The sequence below is a fragment of the Rhipicephalus microplus genome, chromosome 3 (assembly GCF_043290135.1).
Source record: "Rhipicephalus microplus isolate Deutch F79 chromosome 3, USDA_Rmic, whole genome shotgun sequence".
Lineage (NCBI taxonomy): Eukaryota > Metazoa > Arthropoda > Arachnida > Ixodida > Ixodidae > Rhipicephalus > Rhipicephalus microplus.
Window position 1 is genome coordinate 37650732 of NC_134702.1, and position 18088 is coordinate 37668819.

Consider the following 18088-nt stretch of genomic DNA (forward strand, 5'->3'; position numbering starts at 1 on the left):
CTAGTCATGTTCTGGTCAAGCCAAGTCATTAGAAGGCATTGGCCAAGTCAACGGATAACCTCGAACCCAAACGACTCGGACGACAGCAGTTTAGCCGCGAAAAAGTACACGGTACTTGTAGTTCGCTGTCGCGAAAGTGCGTATGTCTGCGCCTTGTAAGTATGACGTCGGCGACGTTCTGCTGTAGGATTCCTAAGTGCGGAGCGATCCTGTTCAAGCCGCTTCACAGCAAACGAAGTCACCCGAGCGACACCGCGTCCGTGTCTCGATGCACAAACAACGGATGCAGCGCAAGCTACTTCGAGATGCCTTTGACGAGCGCGAAAGACGGCGGGATTCGCCCAGGTGCGGTGTTTGGAGACTGGACTAGTTCTTCCGTGTGTTGAAGTGATGTAGAGTAGCCCGAGAAACGTGGAAAACGAGGACGAAAGGACACTTCACTGTCGGCTGAATCTCAAGCGGCTATGCGGGTACGTGTGAGCACCGCCGGCACCTCGGACCGAAAGTAAGCCTAGTTCGATACACTACTAGGTCGGTTTTGATATAGTTATACATTCGGCGCAGCTTCTTTCTTATTCTGAGGTAGTCTAACCTACCTCAGTGCAATAATAACCTCAGAGCTTACACAATAGGCACTAGGTTAGCAGAAAAAGCGGAAACACACAAGGAAAGGACGAGTGGCGACCCCCTCGTCATATATATCTTATACACGTGTCACACGGGCACGCAAGAAGTCTTTTAAGTAAGCAGTCTTTTACGAAGTTGAAAGACTTTTAACAAAGAGGTGTTTGCGGCGCAGATACACGGCAGCAACAATCTCCTTTTAGTGTTTTTGTTCGAAGACGCTAGCGAAAGCGTGGCGCTAGCAGTTAAAAGAAAAGCAATGAAAATTAAACGATGTATCACGATGTACAAATTAAAGACTTCTTGCACTGCTCGTTTCTTCAAATAAATTTAAGAATAAGAGATGAAGAAACACCAATGTGAATGTTTTTTGCACTAGATAAGGAAGCATTCCCATAACTAGCGACGTGCACAAGTCCGTCTGGCACCACTGTACTTTTATTTACCGTATTTGTTTTTTTGCTGCTCTCGACTGCTCTCGACACGTTATGGGCAACCGTACGGGAGAAAAAGCGAGGATCGCAAGCCTCACGGCCTGCCTTCTCGCTCTGGAAAGCGAGGCAGACGCTGCAAAAGCCGCCAAGGAGAGGATAAAGCAGCGCAAGACCGAGCGTCACCACGTGATATTGCCGACATGTTGTAGCTGCTTACGAGAGTAGAAAAAGAAATAACCAATAAAAGAGTTCATTACACCTTCTGCAGGATATGAAATTTGTTTTTACAAAGAGTTTTGGTGACAGAAAAATAACCATTCGCTCTTTTTTTCCCACCATTCGAAAATTGCTGGCGCCCACTGGTTTCGAGGCTACTCATTCGGGGCCGTAAAAGAGATCGATGAACGCCGTTTACGAAAAAGACCGCTTCTGAAAAGGAGTTCGCTCTGTGCCGTGCGTCTGCTGTCAGGAACTCCTTTTCGGAAAAAGACCGCTTACTTAAAAGACTTTTAGGTGCCCGTGTGACAGGGGTATTAATGTGCCACAGCACAGCACCAAAAATGTTTCGGCATGCATGTGAACGTGCTTTCACACTACTTCATTGTTTGCTTCGGCTGAAATAAGACAGGAAAAGGGTAGTGGGCGCACATTACGTGCTCGATTCCATTTCATGAAGCAACCGCTATCGACTTCAATATGTAGTACGTTGCCTCACTGATGTGCTCGTGTGTAAAAAAGGCTATCTACGCTGTATAAGTACGCTCAGGCCTACAGTATTTTCGCCTCCATCGAAAATGAAGTCGCCGCAGCCGGGATTCGATCGCGCGACCTGCGGGTGAGCAGCCGAGTACCTTAACCACTAGGCCACTGTGACGGGGCGAGCGCGTGAGATAGATGGTGCACAAGCACTCGATCTTTTTTCCTAAAGGGGCCCTGCAATACTTTTTGAGCATGGCTGCAGTGTACTTACTGGAAGGGCACTCTAGCATGGCCAGAAAACGCTGCCGATTGGTAGTAGAGATGCTCCCGACAATACGCGAGCCAAATATTACAGCGCAGCACGCGGCCTTGAATTCACAATAAATTATCAAAGTCAGCTGAAAATTGTTTTCTCTTCTCTCGACAAACGGCGGAACACGCTCCGAAATCACATGTAGAGAGCCCAGCCCGTCTATAAGTCATTGGCTGATTTGAACATGGCGCGCTCGGTCGTTATAGAGATCGCCGCGGGAGGCCGCGACTTGTCCACCCGTGCGCGCGCGATCACACTGATGAAGCCGCGCATCCGAAAAAAAAAAAAATGTGCTAAAGATCGCAAGAGCGGGCGACGTTTTTGTTAAGTGTGAATACACTTTATAAGCGACCCCAAACCATCCACCGCCGTCGGCGGCGTCCGCAGTCTTCTCTATATCTTTAAAAGATAAAAACTCCCAAGCATTTCCCATTTCCCCGAGGGTGAACATGGTTAAGTGCGAATACACGGGGTGATGCTATGAGGGGTATTTATTAATTCGCACTATTATATTTATTAATCACACTATGGCGCCTTTATGGTGTAATGGTTCCTGGGAATCGCAATTTGATCACACGCGGGAGTTTACGTTAACTCACTGGCGAATGCGAACGGATTTTAACTTTACTCCCCCTCACGACCCGCTCTCGACGGGAGACTGAGAGAGAAGGCGGGCGCGCGAGAGAGAGGGTTGCGCGTGCAGCTGCAGCGAGCGAGGAGAGCGGAGGAGCGAGCGAAGGGGGAGGGGGTTTAAGGCGCGTTACCGACACCGATATCAGCGTCGCGTCCGTGGCTTATTCGGTAGAGCGTCGCGCCGCGGCCCGCCAAGTCCTCTTTCTTTTAAAGATAGAGAGAAGACTGCGGACGCCGCCGACGGCGGTGGATGGTTTGGGGTCGCTTATAAAGTGTATTCACACTTAAAAGAGGACTTGGCGGGCCGCAGCGCGACGCTCTACCGAATAAGCCACGGACGCGACGCTGATATCGGTGTCGGTAACGCGCCTTAAACCCCCTCCCCCTTCGCTCGCTCCTCCGCTCTCCTCGCTCGCTGCAGCTGCGCGCGCACCCCTCTCTCTCGCGCGCCCGCCTTCTCTCAGTCTCCCGTCGAGAGCGGGTCGTGAGGGGGAGTAAAGTTAAAATCCGTTGGCATTCGCCAGCGAGTTAACGTAAACTCCCCCGTGTGATCAAATTGCGATTCCCAGGAACCATTACACCATAAAGGCACCATAGCGTGATTAATAAATATAATAGTGCGAATTAATAAATACCCCTCATAGCATCACCCCGTGTATTCGCACTTAACCATGTTCACCCTCGGGGAAATGCTTGGGAGTTTTTTTTTTTTTTCCTGCCATCCTTTTCTGCTTAGCTTGCAGCGCTTTCGTTGGGACGAGAGGAGAGGTAATTGCAGCATGCGACAAATCTTTGTAACTACACTCGCACTCGACGTATTCTTGAAATTTTTCGCCGTTTAATTCGTGAGGCAATAAGCTCTTTCGGAGAGTTCATTCCACGGTTACTTGAAGAAGTGTTTCAGGGCCCCTTTGAGGAACTTCGAGACGTAAAGATTGGTATGTTCTACTCCCGTCATTTACCAACATCCAACGTGTGTTTGTAATGACAAAAAACAAAAGAAAATACAACTTAAGGAGTTTGAAACGTTAAAAAGGTGCTGTATCGAGTATCGTGATACCCACGGGACGGTGTGCCGCGCAGCGAACCTATCGCTGCGAACACGCAACATGCACTCGGGTCCGCAGGATTAACAAGACGCGTGTTTGGGCAAGTTATTCGTAGCTGATACGACACAAACGAGCGCTATGAAACCAGAACACGCAAGCAAAACTTAAAAAAAAAAAATTCTGAAGGGTTGTAAACAATATTCCGCTGGCTACGCCCATGTCCGTTTCACAGCGCTCGTTTGTTTCGCAGTCTGTGCGCAGGAATGAATTACTCGAATAATCAATGACAGCTGCTACGGTCAGCGCAACCCAGTTGTGTTTACTGTTGTATACTGCTCCAGCGCAAATCTTCAGTGCAGTTGCGAGAAATTGAGTGCTCCGCACGTGAAAATTCCTCGTGGGAACGTGATGTTTGTCATACCGCATCAAAATGTGCCGTCTGACGAATCCAGGAGTTACTCTTTATGTCTAAAGAAGTTGGTTGTCATGAGCGGTCGTGCAACTTTGCGCACATGTTCATAGTTTCGGAATAATTTGGGGCAGTCATTGCCGCTGGTGGTAAGGGGTTTAGAGGCAACGTCTTCAGTTTGAAAAGTTAGGTTGTGGTAAGGACTGAGAGCCTTTCCTTGTGTGCTTGCGTGTTTAAACCCATGCCGCTGCCTGTTCTACCGTGATCACCTATGAAAATTTGGACAAACATGTGCATTCCAACGCGCTGGCGGTTACGCATCTTGACGAGAATGTATTCTATTTCGTGCATGAAGGCCTTCTAATTTTGTCGGCAGACGTGTATAAATCTTCAAAAGCCATATTTTTCTATCCGCCTTTCTCAAGTTAAGCGGTGCTCTAGTTCGCTGTTTTTTAACCATCGGTTAGTTTGTTCGTGAGGTGTCGTTGTCTCGCGTACGACGCATTTCTCCTCGCGCGTTTCCGAGAGCCATCGTGGTGCCGCATAAGAAAAAAATGATATGTTACCACTGAAATACGAAAGGAAGCGAGTTCAGTATGCACTGCACGCCGTAATCCCCTTGTCTAGCGCGGAAGAAAAAGCTGCCGCCGCCGTTGACTTCCCGTAAACACGCGTTGCACGCCCGGCCGAAGGGGACGAATTTATGTTCCCTCGATGGGTTCTCCGGACGCGACTGACGTTTTCGGGTCAACGCACTAAATCCTGGCTCCGTATGGCAGGCACGGGGGGGGGGGATCGCTGGTAGGGGGACGAAACTCGATCCTCCCCTTCCTTCCCCGCTTTTCTCTACCGAGCCAGCGGAAAAAAAAAGCGAGACGAGGAAAGGCGCTGGAATGAAAATAAATGGGCGACGCCTCATCGCTCACCGGCGGTTCGACGACGGGCAACGGCGACGACCGCCAAAGCCGCCAGCGCAGCGCGGTCGCAAAACATTGCGAACGGAAATGCCAGCAGCGCCCGCCGCACCGAGACGTCGATGGCGACGCCGCCACGCGGATCGTATACACGTGTGCGTGGGCGGGGAGGAGGAAGAAGGGGGCGCACCGATCGTTTGCGCCCCGACGAAGTGATTGTGCTGCCGCCAGCCGACGATTCCGGAGGTCTTATAGACGGCTCGATGAGCGTCTCTTCCGCGCGCGCGCGATGGCGAGGATCGTTGGGTAGCTGGAGAATACGTTTTCGCGGTTCGCCTCTTCCTTCCTTCGCACACCCGTGTGACTCGCGGGATCGCAATTTCGTTGGAGGAGTTGACATCGACGGAAACCGTGTGGACACACCGCCCCACGCGTCGACGATCCTAGATAAGGAAGAGGTACAACGAATATATATTATATAGATAAGAGAGAAAAAAAAAGAGCAGTTTATTCCTACCGGGGAAAATAAAAAGATTGTCTCTAATATATTGTTTTGAACCAGACCGAGTAGACGCCAGTACACCTAAGTGACATCACTGTTATTCTTGTTTGCGACTGCTATGCTTGAGGTGAAGTATCATGTATGAAATACCGAGCGCTGGAGCGTGCGTTGATTTGATTGATATGCGGGGTTTAGTGTCCCAAAACCACCACATGATTATGAGAGACGCCGTAGTAGAGGGCTGCGGAAATTTCGACCACATCGGATTCTTTAACGTGCACCCAAATCTGAACACACGAGCCTACAGTATTTTCGCCTCGGTCGAAAATGCAGCCACCGCAGCCGGGATTCGATCGCGCGACCTGCTGGTCGGCAGCCGAGTACCTTATAGCCACTAGACCACCGCGGTGGGGCCATTGTCTGAAAATTCACTTTCTGCAGAAGAATCTGCATTGTTAAGTGCATTATAACATAGTTCTGTCGACGAGAAAAAAGGAAGATAAAATATTATTGAATTTATTTTACATTTTTACAACCGGAACACGTGCGTACGTATTTCGAGCCAAGCGCAAACTCTACTTTGCGTCACTGAAATAGGTGACGATACATTTCGCATTTCTTATTTTGTTAGGGAGGATGAGTTGGTTTGTAGACGCGTATGCCAGCTGGACCCTAGCCATGACATTATTTTGTGTGTGTATGTGGGAGGCGGTATTGACTCACCATGTTAGTACGTGTATCTATTTATTCGCGTATACACATACGTATAAATACTTAAAATATTTTCTCCGGGGGGTGGGGGCAGTAAGGGTGACACTACTCATGACTGGTCCACTATTATTGAAGAAGGGAACACATGGCCTGCAAGCACTAAGACTTTGAAAAAACCTTAACTAATAACTGAGAAATACTCCAATAAACCGTCGGGATTAACCCAATGACAAAAGGGAGGTCGCACGTTTCAGCGTCGCTGCTTAATCATCGGCACGACGTGCTTTGGCGTTATTTTTTTTTTTTTTTGAACACGTAAGTGTTTTATGCCGGCGCCCCACCAAGATTTCACAGATGTACTTCCATCACAGAAATGAGTCTAAAAATAACATAGATCAGAAGACAAAGAAAAAAAAGTGCCGTCAACTGGAGTCGTGCCCGCGACATCAGCTGCCGGGCACGCTATCCATTGCGCCACGGCCACATACCATTGTAAGCTTCTACGACAGCCCTCTCACGGTACTCTCGGTAAAGCGTAATAATGCATCACGACCGGGGAATCCACGATTAGTTCTTTCAACATGTCGCTTCTACGCGTCCGTCCTATTCGGTGCGTTTCCAATAGGAGCAGTGTAATTTTGTCAACCCTCTAACACTCTACCAAGTGGCGACCTCACCCAAAGCGTCGGCGTGGCTCATATATCATCCATCTATACCAAAAAATACCAGGCCTGCGCGGAACGTGCAGCGCAGTCACAGCGGAAGCCAGAAGAGCGGCCTTTCAAAGACTTTATGAACAATCATGGGATGCTAAAAGCACACTGCTGGTGCTGGGTACCCACTATGCCATTAATAATCGTAAATCTTGTGTAGTAGGCCAGAATTCACTATACGCTATTCTTTGTCATTCCTTGAAGAAGAGTGGTGTTCGCTAGACACTGATGAGGAATTTCGTGGAAATGTTTTGTGCAGTGCAGATATGCCTGAAGCGGGTATGCGCCACAGTTAATAGGTGATCAAGAAGAAGTTTTCTATCGGGCGACCCAATCGTTACGCTATTCGCATTGTGTGACGCCTGGTTCTTCCTTTGCTGTTCTAAAACGCTTTATAACTCATATCAACGCGATTAATTTTCCGACATCAAACCTGCCTAAGGCCAGTTTAGAAACGAGTTCTAAGCACTGGCGTGGCTCAGTGGTAGAGTACTGGGCTGGCACGCAGCGGACCTAGGTTCTTTGAAGTGTGGTGACCACGCCCCAAGAGCGCACGTTTATTTGGGTGGGTGTGGTCGTCACCCTCGCAAGTTGTATGTGATTGAACAGTGCAATATGCACACATTCCCTGATCTAGGAAACTGGGGAAAAGGTACCCTTTATAATGAGCCATCCAGCTCATTCGAAGAGAGCTCGCCATGTACATTACGTAAATAAATCCTCTGTTAAGTTCACCTTCCTGCTGCCTCGACATCATCATCCCGGGTCTCTGGTGCCTGCAAAGGCCGATCGCAACAACACCAACAGACATTGTATAAGATATCAACGTAGAGCAAGCACTAAACTATACTTAGGGAATGACACGTTTTACTTTCGTGTTATACCGATTCCTATTTCCAGCTCTATTTTCTCTCTCTCATTTGCGAGTCCTTTCTCCGAACCGCTATTTAGGTGCATATACTTGTGAGTGAAACAGCTAATGCGGGCTATCTCCTTATAAAATCACTTCCTCCTTCCGGATATTTTGCGATGTAAAACGTGTTCGGTATTGCGTAACATACCTTTGCAAAATGGCGACCTTTTAACTTCTTCCCCGAACCAACATTCGAAGCACGGAGGGCTATACAGCTTCAAACACACACTTCCACTTGTACCGGTATAGTGAGCCTTACACTATATATATCGCGTCCGTATCGGTATGGGATCGAGGACGGATTCGGGAGTCTCGTCTCGACGCTGTGTCAGGACGATCGTTATAGCGCGAGAACAAAACGACGGCACAGAGACAGGAGGGACACGAAGGACACCATGTCCCTGTGTCCTTCTTGTCTCTGTGTCGTCGTCTTGTTCTCGCGCTATAACTATCGTCATGCCATACCAACTAGCCCAAGCTGGCACACTTCTAAGCTGTGTGCTGTCGCTTTCACCCGATTTACGCGCTCAGTGCGAACGCGCACCATGTAGGGGGGTCGGGTGCCCGGATCACCGGCGGCACGTTAAAAGTGGCCGCCGAGAACGAGCCCCATTAGTAGGCGTGCGGCGTCCAACGCTGGTATATAAAAAAAAATGGGTCGCCGCACAGCGCTGAACGTGTCTTCGTGAAAGCCATCGGACACTTCGTACAGCGAACCGCGCTATAGTATGTATTGCACGCGTTTACGAGGTCCTATAAGAGATTACGGCAGATACACCTATACAAGCACTCATCGAATTGCGTATAGGGTTAGTACATGCAACGACTGAGTTATACGTAACTTTACTACAGGCGCCCGATTGACTGTGTATGGCTTCCTACTATAGGGTCTCCGTGAGCAGGGTATATCAGCAGATCACAGTGTATACGTATCTTCCTGTAAGCGCTGTAGAATTTACACCGGGTTATAAGAAGCCATTCGCATGCGTTGCATGTGGTTTGTACGTGCATTCGATCGGGCGTGCTCGAGGGGACAGACCCCCCCCCCCCCTTCTTTTTTTTTTTTCAAGTAAAGGGGAGCGCCAGCTTTGCCTCCATACTTTTTTACTGAAATGATGAAAAATGAGAGGTTGGTGCTGTTGTTGTGGCACCTGCTGTACTCCTCATTTAGCAGACTAAATCTGTTGTAAAAAAAATTATAAAGGCACCAAATTCATTTCAGTAGATGTGAAAGTACAGCACAGCTGAGCATCACATGATAGTTCGGATACGCTTAATAGGTTCATGTGTACACAAGTGTTGTATCACAAGTTCCACACATAAGACCTGTTCACACTGAGACGAATGATTACACATGAAATCAAACACACTATGTCAACATTACACATTTCCTTTAGTATGAATTAAAGGAAAGGAGACATTGCGTACAGTAGTTTTTTTAAGAATAAAATATTTTATGAAAATGTTGACCCCCATACCTTTACACAGTCAGACCTTTCACGTCATTTTTTAATGCGCATCGTTATAGCTATACGCGTGTCTTTCGACAATAATACGAACAAGGACACACCTGATGTTGCGTTGAACGAACTGTTTCCTTCCCGGGAATCGATAACCAAGAGACCACTGGCAGGCCGCTGTGAGAGGAACGTCATCGCCTCATTTTAATTATTGCATGCATTGCAAAGCTTATTTTCTTTCGGACTTGCACGAGGTTGCGTAAGATAACACAAGGTTATGTAAGACAACGGGCTTCACAACTTGAAAGCAAACTCTCGTATAGGAACATTACTACGGGTCATCGTCATACGGGGGCAACTCATCAATGTGCTACCGTTTATAAAATGCAAAGACAAAAAAAAAAAAACGCGAACATGAGTGTCGCTGGCGCCGAAGTTTCAGCAATGGGTCTCTTGCGGTCTTTGGAAACAATTTTCCAAAGACACACTGAGACAAAGTTCGAGAATTTTTTCATATTGTCACGCGATGGCGATACAAGGAGGCAAGGTATATTTACGACGTATTGGCGCTACGTCCTTGCGTTAGGAAAGTTACGCCGGAAAGCGCCCCCCACACGCCAAGGTCACGTCGTCTTCCTTGGTGCCTCTCTTGCTTCTTCATGTGAAATAGTTTAATAACCATATATCTTCAAGCTCCCATCTTTCCCTGAACTCCTACCTTATTTAGACTGCCATTTACTGCAGTCACTTATGTCACCTCCTCGCGCGGTCGTCGCCATGGCGACCGGTGCGGTATACCCACGTGACCTTGCTACGGCTCCATCAGCTCTGCATGCAGTCGGGTTCAAGCCATATCTTCCGAAAGAAAAAAGGGCCAGCTTCTTTCGGAATTAATGGCGTTGCCTCGAAAGACGGCAACGCCACCTCCCTTGAAGGCGGCTCGTCAACTCATTCCTTCCAAGCCTGGATGCTGAAACACCGCCGCTTGTCTGCCTCCCGCTCGGTACACCAGGTCACGCTGCTTTAGCTCAGCCTGCAAAGAGGATTAAGGAGGCGCCCATGGAGCCGTCTGCGAAGAAGTATACATATGCCTGAGGTTTGCTCAGATAAGGGAGGTGCGTTTCAACTTGTCAGGAAGAATGGTGACGATTCGATCATCGGAATACGATTGAATGGAAAACAATGTTATTATTATAAGCATTTAATGATCACGCTATTATTAAAGCACAGGGCCAGTATTATGATCAACATGAGCGATCGTTCATCCATTATGCAAAACTAGTTATCATAGGTACCTGCTAACAATAGTCATCGCCCTATAGCGAAACCCAGCGCTGCTGGTTACCAGCGTCCAGTGCTGTGCCGGAATATGGGCCCAGTATTGCGCTGGGTATTGGGACGCTGAGGTGGCATGTTACTGGGAGGCGCTGGGTACACAGCGCAAAACGGCTTTACAGCTTAAAGCGAGGGTGCCTATACGCCATAAATAACTACAAAAGCAAAAGAAGTGATATAGAGCACATTGATGCATTAAAAAAAAAAGAAATGTTTTATTAAAAAAAAACGTAAGTTTGCATAGATGATTCGAACTCGCTACATTCTGATTTCGAACCGGTTACTCTACCTGCTACATGACGCCAGAACATGTTCAAGGGCTTGTAAAATGATTATTTATCTAACGAGCACGCCGTTCGGCTTCATGTTTACAAGTCGCACAGCCAAGGTAGATGCGATATTCTTTTACAAATAACAATTGCGTCTTTATTCGACTCTAAAAAGAGTCTGCCGGGGCAGCCAGGCACCGAATGGCATGCGAATTTTGACAAGAGCGCAAAGCTTTCTGAAGGATTCACATCTGAACTCCGAAAAATGTGTCAAATGTACGTAGGAGCCAAGACTAGCCCGTATAAGCTTACATTGGATGAATAATCATGGGTTCTGGTAGTATGCAAGTAAATATGGTAGTTGAAACATTGCTTCGTTACAGATTGGTAGTGGAAGAGGCCAAAGTCGAGAGATTGTCGGAAATCTCCGTCCTGATGGAGTGACGTTTTTGCCTCAAAGCAATGGTGTATGTGGAAGAAGCCAACTTCATAACACCTTGGCAGAGACGTGGTCTCGGAACTGATTCACTTGGAGCCTAGATTTCGCCAACGGCTCGTGGTGATGTACTACTGCGATGAAAATGAACGCGAGCGGAGTAACGCGTAGCTTTCGGTACACTGAAATTTCAACATGCCTTGACTATCATGATTGATATGTGGGGTTCACTGAAATTTCAACATGCCTTGACTATCATGATTGATATGTGGCGTCCCAAAATGATTATGATCACCATATGATTATGAGAGGCGCCGTAGTGGAGGGCTCCGGGAGTTTCGACCAGCTGGGGTTCTTTAACGTGCGCCCAAATCTGAGGACACGGGCCTACATTTCCGCCTCCATCGGAAATGCAGCCGCCGCAGCCGGGATTCGATCCCGCGACCTGCGGGTCAGCAGCCCAGTACCTTAGCCACTAGACCACCGCGGCGGGGCACGATATTGACTAAAAGATACTCGTCAGGAATTGTGATACATGGGTAGCACCCAACGTAGGACTGCCAATTTATTCTGTCCAGTGCAAGATGATTTACCGATATGCATACTAGATGCTTGGTAATGTGCTTAGACCTCCCGAATATTTATAATGCTGTTACACTACGCAAACACCACTAGACCGCCGCGGCGGGGCATGCCTTGACTATCAGTGGGCGAATCTGTGCTTTCGGCCAGCGGCACCGTATATAGCGCTAGAAGTTTGCTGCGGCTGGCGCTATCACAATGTGTGTGTTCGAAATGCAAGGCACGACGGGTAGATGATGACCATAAGAAATGACGATCGACAAGTGTCCTGCCATCATTTCTTAGCTGCTAGCTGTCACCTTTTTTTTCTCCGCTCCCTTGTAGCCACGCCTAATATGAAACATGAAACTTTGTTATGTCGCTTAGTCTACCGTCACCACCACGCGAAGTGGTGGTGACGGTAGACTGAGATAGACTAGAAATAATCATGCCCTAAACCTCGCCCCTTTTCACACACACACCAATCTATTCAAACCACCACCGGGAACGCACTCCCTCACCAGAGAAGGATTGGCCACCCTGGTGCAGTATCTAGCCACTACCTCCCACATGCATACGTCAAATAACTCACGGCCCTCAGTCCCCAGCAGCTGCGAAGCAACTGACCACGGCGGCGGTCAGATCTGCAACGCAGCAGAGAGTGCTAAGAATCTCTGGATCCGGACAGGCCGCCATTGGAACCTGAATTTGGCAACGTTTAACGCTAGAACCTTATCTAGTGAGGGAAGTCTAGCTGTACTATTCGAGGAGCTAGAGGGTGTTAAATGGGATGTAATAGGGCTCAGTGAGGTTAGCAGGACAGATGAGGTCTATACAGTTCTACAGAATGGGCACGTCCTTTGCTTTCGAGGCTTGGCAGACAGAAGAGAACTGGGAGTGGGGTTCCTAATTCACAGAAACATAGCTGGTAACATAGAGGAATACTATAGCATTAATGAAAGGGTGGTAGGTATCGTAATTAAGCTGAATAAAAGATACAAGATGAAGGTAGTACAGGCCTACGCGCCTACATCGAGCCATGATGACACTTCAGTTGAAAGCTTCTATGAAGACGTGGAATCGGCAATGAGTAAGGTAAAAACACAGTATACTATAGTGATGGGCGACTTTAATGCAAAGGTAGGGAAGAGACAGGCTGGAGACCAGGCAGTAGGAGATTATGGCATCGGTACTAGAAACGCCAGAGGAGAGCTACTAGTAGAATTCGCAGAACACAATAATTTACGGATTTCGAATACCTTCTACCGAAAACGAGAAAACCGCAAGTGGAAATGGAGGAGCCCTAATGGCGAAAATAAGAACGAAGTAGACTTTATAATGAGTGCACACCCAGGAATCGTGCAGGATGTGGAAGTGGTTCGCAAGGTACGATGCAGTGACCATAGAATGGTACGGTCTCGAATTCGCCTAGACTTGAAGAAGGAACGACAGAAACTGATACGCAAGAAGCCAATCAATGAGCTAGCACTGAGAGGGAAAGTACAGGAATTCAGAGTGTCGCTGCTGAACAGGTACTCGGCTCTTAGTGAGGAAACCAACCTTAGCGTAGATACAATGAATGATAATCTGACGAGTATTATTACGGAGTGTGCAGTGGAAGTTGGAGGCAGGGTAGTTAGACAGGACACTGGCAAGCTTTCCCAGGAAACAAAGAACCTAATTAAGATGCGTCAAATCATGAAAGTGTCAAGTACAACAGACAAAATAGAACTGGCAGAGCTTTCGAAGTTGATTAATAGACGTAAGGTATGCGATGTAAGAAGGTATAACATGGAGAGAATTGAACACGCTCTGAAAAACGAAGGAAGCGTCAAAGCAGTGAAGAGAAAACTTGGGATAGGCAAAAGTCGTATGTATGCACTAAGGGACAAAGAAGGCAAAATAACTACCAATATGTATAGGATAGTTAAAATAGCGGAGGAGTTTTACAGAGATCTTTACAGTAGCCGAGACAACCACGACCTTAATACTATAAGAACTAGCAGCAACCCAGATGACACTCCACCAGTAATGATAGAAGAAGTCAGAAAAGCTTTGGAGAGCATGCAAAGAGGCAAAGCTGCTGGTGAGGATCAGGTAACATCAGACCTGCTGAAAGATGGAGAACAGATTGTGTTAGAAAAACTAGCCACCCTGTTTACGAGGTGTCTCCTGACGGGAAGGGTACCAGAGTCTTGGAAGAACGCTAACATCATCTTAATACATAAGAAAGGAGATGACAAGGACTTGAAGAATTACAGGCCGATCAGCTTGCTCTCTGTAGTATACAAGCTATTTACTAAGGTAATTGCTAACAGAGTAAGGAAAACATTAGAATTCAATCAACCAAAGGAACAAGCAGGATTTCGAACAGGCTACTCAACAATTGACCACATTCATACTATCAATCAGGTAATAGAGAAATGCTCAGAGTATAACCAACCACTATACATAGCCTTCATGGATTACGAGAAGGCATTTGATTCAGTAGAAATATCAGCCGTCATGCAGACACTGCGGAATCAGGGCGTAGATGAAGTATATATAAACATTGTGGAAGAAATCTACAGGGGATCAACTGCTACCATAGTGCTTCATAAAGAAAGCAACAGAAAACCAATCAAGAAGGGTGTAAGGCAGGGGGACACAATCTCCCCAATGCTATTTACCGCGTGCTTACAGGAGGTTTTCAGAAGCCTAAAATGGGAACAGTTAGGAATAAGAGTTAATGGAGAATACCTTAGTAACCTGCGCTTTGCCGATGACATTGCATTGCTGAGTAACTCAGGGGACGAATTGCAACACATGATTACGGAGTTAGACAGGGAGAGCAGAAAGGTGGGTCTTAAAATTAATCTGCAGAAAACGAAAGTAATGTACGACAGCCTCGGCAAGGAGCAGCGCTTCGAGATAGGTAATAGGGCACTTGAAGTTGTAAAAGACTATGTCTACTCAGGGCAGGTAATAACCGCAGAGCCGAACCACGAGATTGAAGTAACTAGAAGAATAAGAATGGGGTGGAGCACATTCGGCAAGCACTCTCAAAATATGACAGGTAGATTGCCACTATCCCTCAAGAGGAAGGTATATAACAGCTGTATCTTGCCGGTACTTAGCTATGGAGCAGAAACCTGGAGTCTTACAAAGAGGGTTCAGCTTAAATTGAGGACGACACAGCGAGCAATGGAAAGAAAAATGGTAGGTGTAACCTTAAGAGACAAGAAGAAAGCAGAGTGGATTAGGGGACAAACGGGGGTTAAGGATATCATAGTTGAAATAAAGAAGAGGAAATGGACAAAACAGTACCGAACAATTTATCTGCCTTGCTGAAAAAACGCTAGGCCTGCGCAGAATGGCGCAGCACAGTCATAGCGAAAGCATGAAGAGCGGCCTTTCAGAGCTTTTTCTTAACACTCTTTGGGTAAATATTAGACGTACTCTTGCTGGGTACCCACTACGCCATAAATATTCATAGTTTCTGCATACTAGGGTGGTATTTACTATGCTATTATTCGTCATTCATCGGAGAAGCGTGGTATCCGCTAAACACTTGTAACGATTTTTTTTTTATTTGCATTCAGTGGCTGACGACGACGAAGAATTACGCCTGAAGTGGGTACTATGTGCCACAGTTAATAGGTGATGGAGAACAAACTTTTGTAATGTGTTGGAGCATTGGACGACTCACTCGTCACGTGATTCGCGTTGTGAGACGCCTGGTTATTTCTTCGGTGTTCTAAAACGCGTTATTACTCATAATAACGCGATTCCTTTCCCGGCATCAAGCCTGCCTAAGGCCAGTTTATAGACGAGTTCGAAGCACTGGTGTGTGGCTCGGGTAAATAAATAAAAAAAAAAACTGGCGTGGATCAGTGGTAGAATACTGAGCTGGCACGCAGCGGACCCGGGTACGAATCCCATTGTGTCCTTGGTGTTTTTTGTTTACTAAGTTTTTTCCCGTTCGATACTGGTAACGGACACCGGCGGCGGCGGCGGACAACTAGGCAGCCGCTAGTGACCCATGTTCTGATCTCATAACAGCTTTCGCTGTAAAACACGGCATATGACAGCACGGCAAATGGATAAGCTGCTGGTAATCAACGGATAATTAAACGTGAAGAATACGTTGGACAAGACCAGGGGGCCACAGCGCTAAACTTGAACCGTTTGTTTTGTTTAGTCTCGTTCAATATATCTCTCTTCCCTCCTGCCAGAAAGAGTAAACAGGCCTTGTGCTTCTATACAGGTGGCACTTGCCGGCTTTCTCTCTCCCTCTCTACTCTGTGTCCTTGTGTATTCGTGTGTGCGAATCAAATAATAACAATGATCTCTCTCTCTTTCTGTGCGCTAATTATGCATGTCGCAAGTCTATACCACTAGTATACGAAATGGATCAACTTTCCCATCTGCGATTGCTTAGCAGAGGAAGGCATGCATCTGCGCCCGAAACACGGCGAACTGCCAGAAACTGCCGCCCTCATCCTTCCTAGCTTCAGAAAGAAGGCAGGGAAAAGGTTCAGCTATGGCGACTGTCTTCGCAACGGCGGTTGCCGCGAATGGCTTGCCGTTATGCCTGCCCAGAAAAAAAAAAAAAAATAGAACTCCCACTGAATGTTTGCCTGTGGTTAGCCATTTCTGTAGAAGACCAAAGTAAAAGACAGAGCGAAAAAAAAAGTGGTGCAGCAGTTGGTTGGTTTCAAAGTTATACGTACATACAATACCGTAACACGTTCCCCACAATTGTATAACACCGCCGCTACGTATATGCCGCTGCACCGTCTAAGCGCGCGCCGCTGCACCACCTGTGGTTTTGTGTCGCCCTTTGTGTATGAATTTTAACCCATCCCCGACGAAATCTGCCGCTTCTTTCTTCCCCCCCCCCCCCTTTTTTTTTCTTTCGACCGCCTGCCCTAATCCTCACCTTTTTATGTACGCGCAAACGGTCGCGATCGAAGGGTTTTGGCCCGTTTTCCGCGAATACGAGCGTGTACACCCTAATAGCCTCTTTCTACCCTTTCTGTTCCCCACCACGCTTTCTGGTTTACCCTTCCGGGTGCGTCTACCCCTCTTTCCTGTCTACCCCCTTTCCTGCCGCCCCCCCCCCTCCTTTTTTTTTCGTGAGATCGGTTTCTATTATTGCTGTGCCCCTACGTTCTACGCTCGATTCAGGTCCTTTCGGTATTCGCGTTATACCGTTCGCTTCCCCGTTCAGAGGGTGGACCCATCGCATGGCCTCCAAAAATATCCCGGAAAAGAAGAAAGGCTTTCCGAGGTTACCGAAAATTCGGCAACCTTGAAAAAGAGATGCTCTCTCTGACGCGGATGCGGGAAGGCCGGCCGGTGCATGCATGGCGGGTGCGTGCTCCTTTTTTTTTTTTTTTTTTTCACCCGCCCAAGTAGTTTTCCTTTGTGCGTTTTATAGCCGTGTCATCTTGCGGTTACAAATGTTCCCCGAATAGCGGCACGTACGTACAATCTTTGTGTGTGCACTTATGCATTACAGAATCGCGTTGCAGACGACGCGTCGACTGCTTCCGAATCTTTGTTATTTCGTCTGCTTCGTTAGATAAGCTCCCTCCCCCCCCCCCCTCGCATAGATTTTCGGTATCTGGTCGAATTCGAGGTCTTAACCACTGTTTTCTTTAAACCTTTCTGTGCTTTTTTTTCTATTCACCGACGGAGAAAGCATCGCGCGTGCCCAAAGGCTTTGTGGAAATACGAAAGGCTTCAAGGTTGTCGGAATTTCGGTTAGGAAGGTCGAAAAAAGGGAATATCCAGCTGCACTGATCCATGGCGGGTGTGTGGGGAGTGATACGCGAATGTACGATCCCGTCCTACGTGTATCCGTTTTTCTTTTTACCCCATCTCTCTCATTTTGAGGTACAACAGTGGTGTATAGTTCCCTACTAAAAAAAAAAAATCAAGGTAAAAAAGTATGTCAGGAAAATTGGGGAACACAAAACGCGTTTCCTAACGGTCAAAATCGGAAAACTGCCTTTATTTTTTGAATTCAGTATTAGCCAAAGCGTAGCAGCGGATTTGAGCGGGGGCGTACGTATAGGAACCGTTGGAAAATATAACGGCTTTTTTTTTCTACTCCTCGTTCTCATATC

General features: G+C 47.3%; 1 protein-coding gene across 1 annotated transcript in view; it reads left to right on the forward strand.

The window, feature by feature from the left end:
• The first annotated feature begins 104 nt into the window (after positions 1–104).
• The window catches only part of E23 (ABC transporter G family member E23), a 482421-nt gene continuing 464437 nt past the window's right edge, over positions 105–18088 (forward strand). Inside the window, exon 1 of the mRNA XM_075889251.1 lies at positions 105–505. Coding sequence (XP_075745366.1) covers positions 465–505 — 41 coding nt within the window. The 5' untranslated portion in view covers positions 105–464. The remainder of the gene's footprint in view (positions 506–18088) is intronic.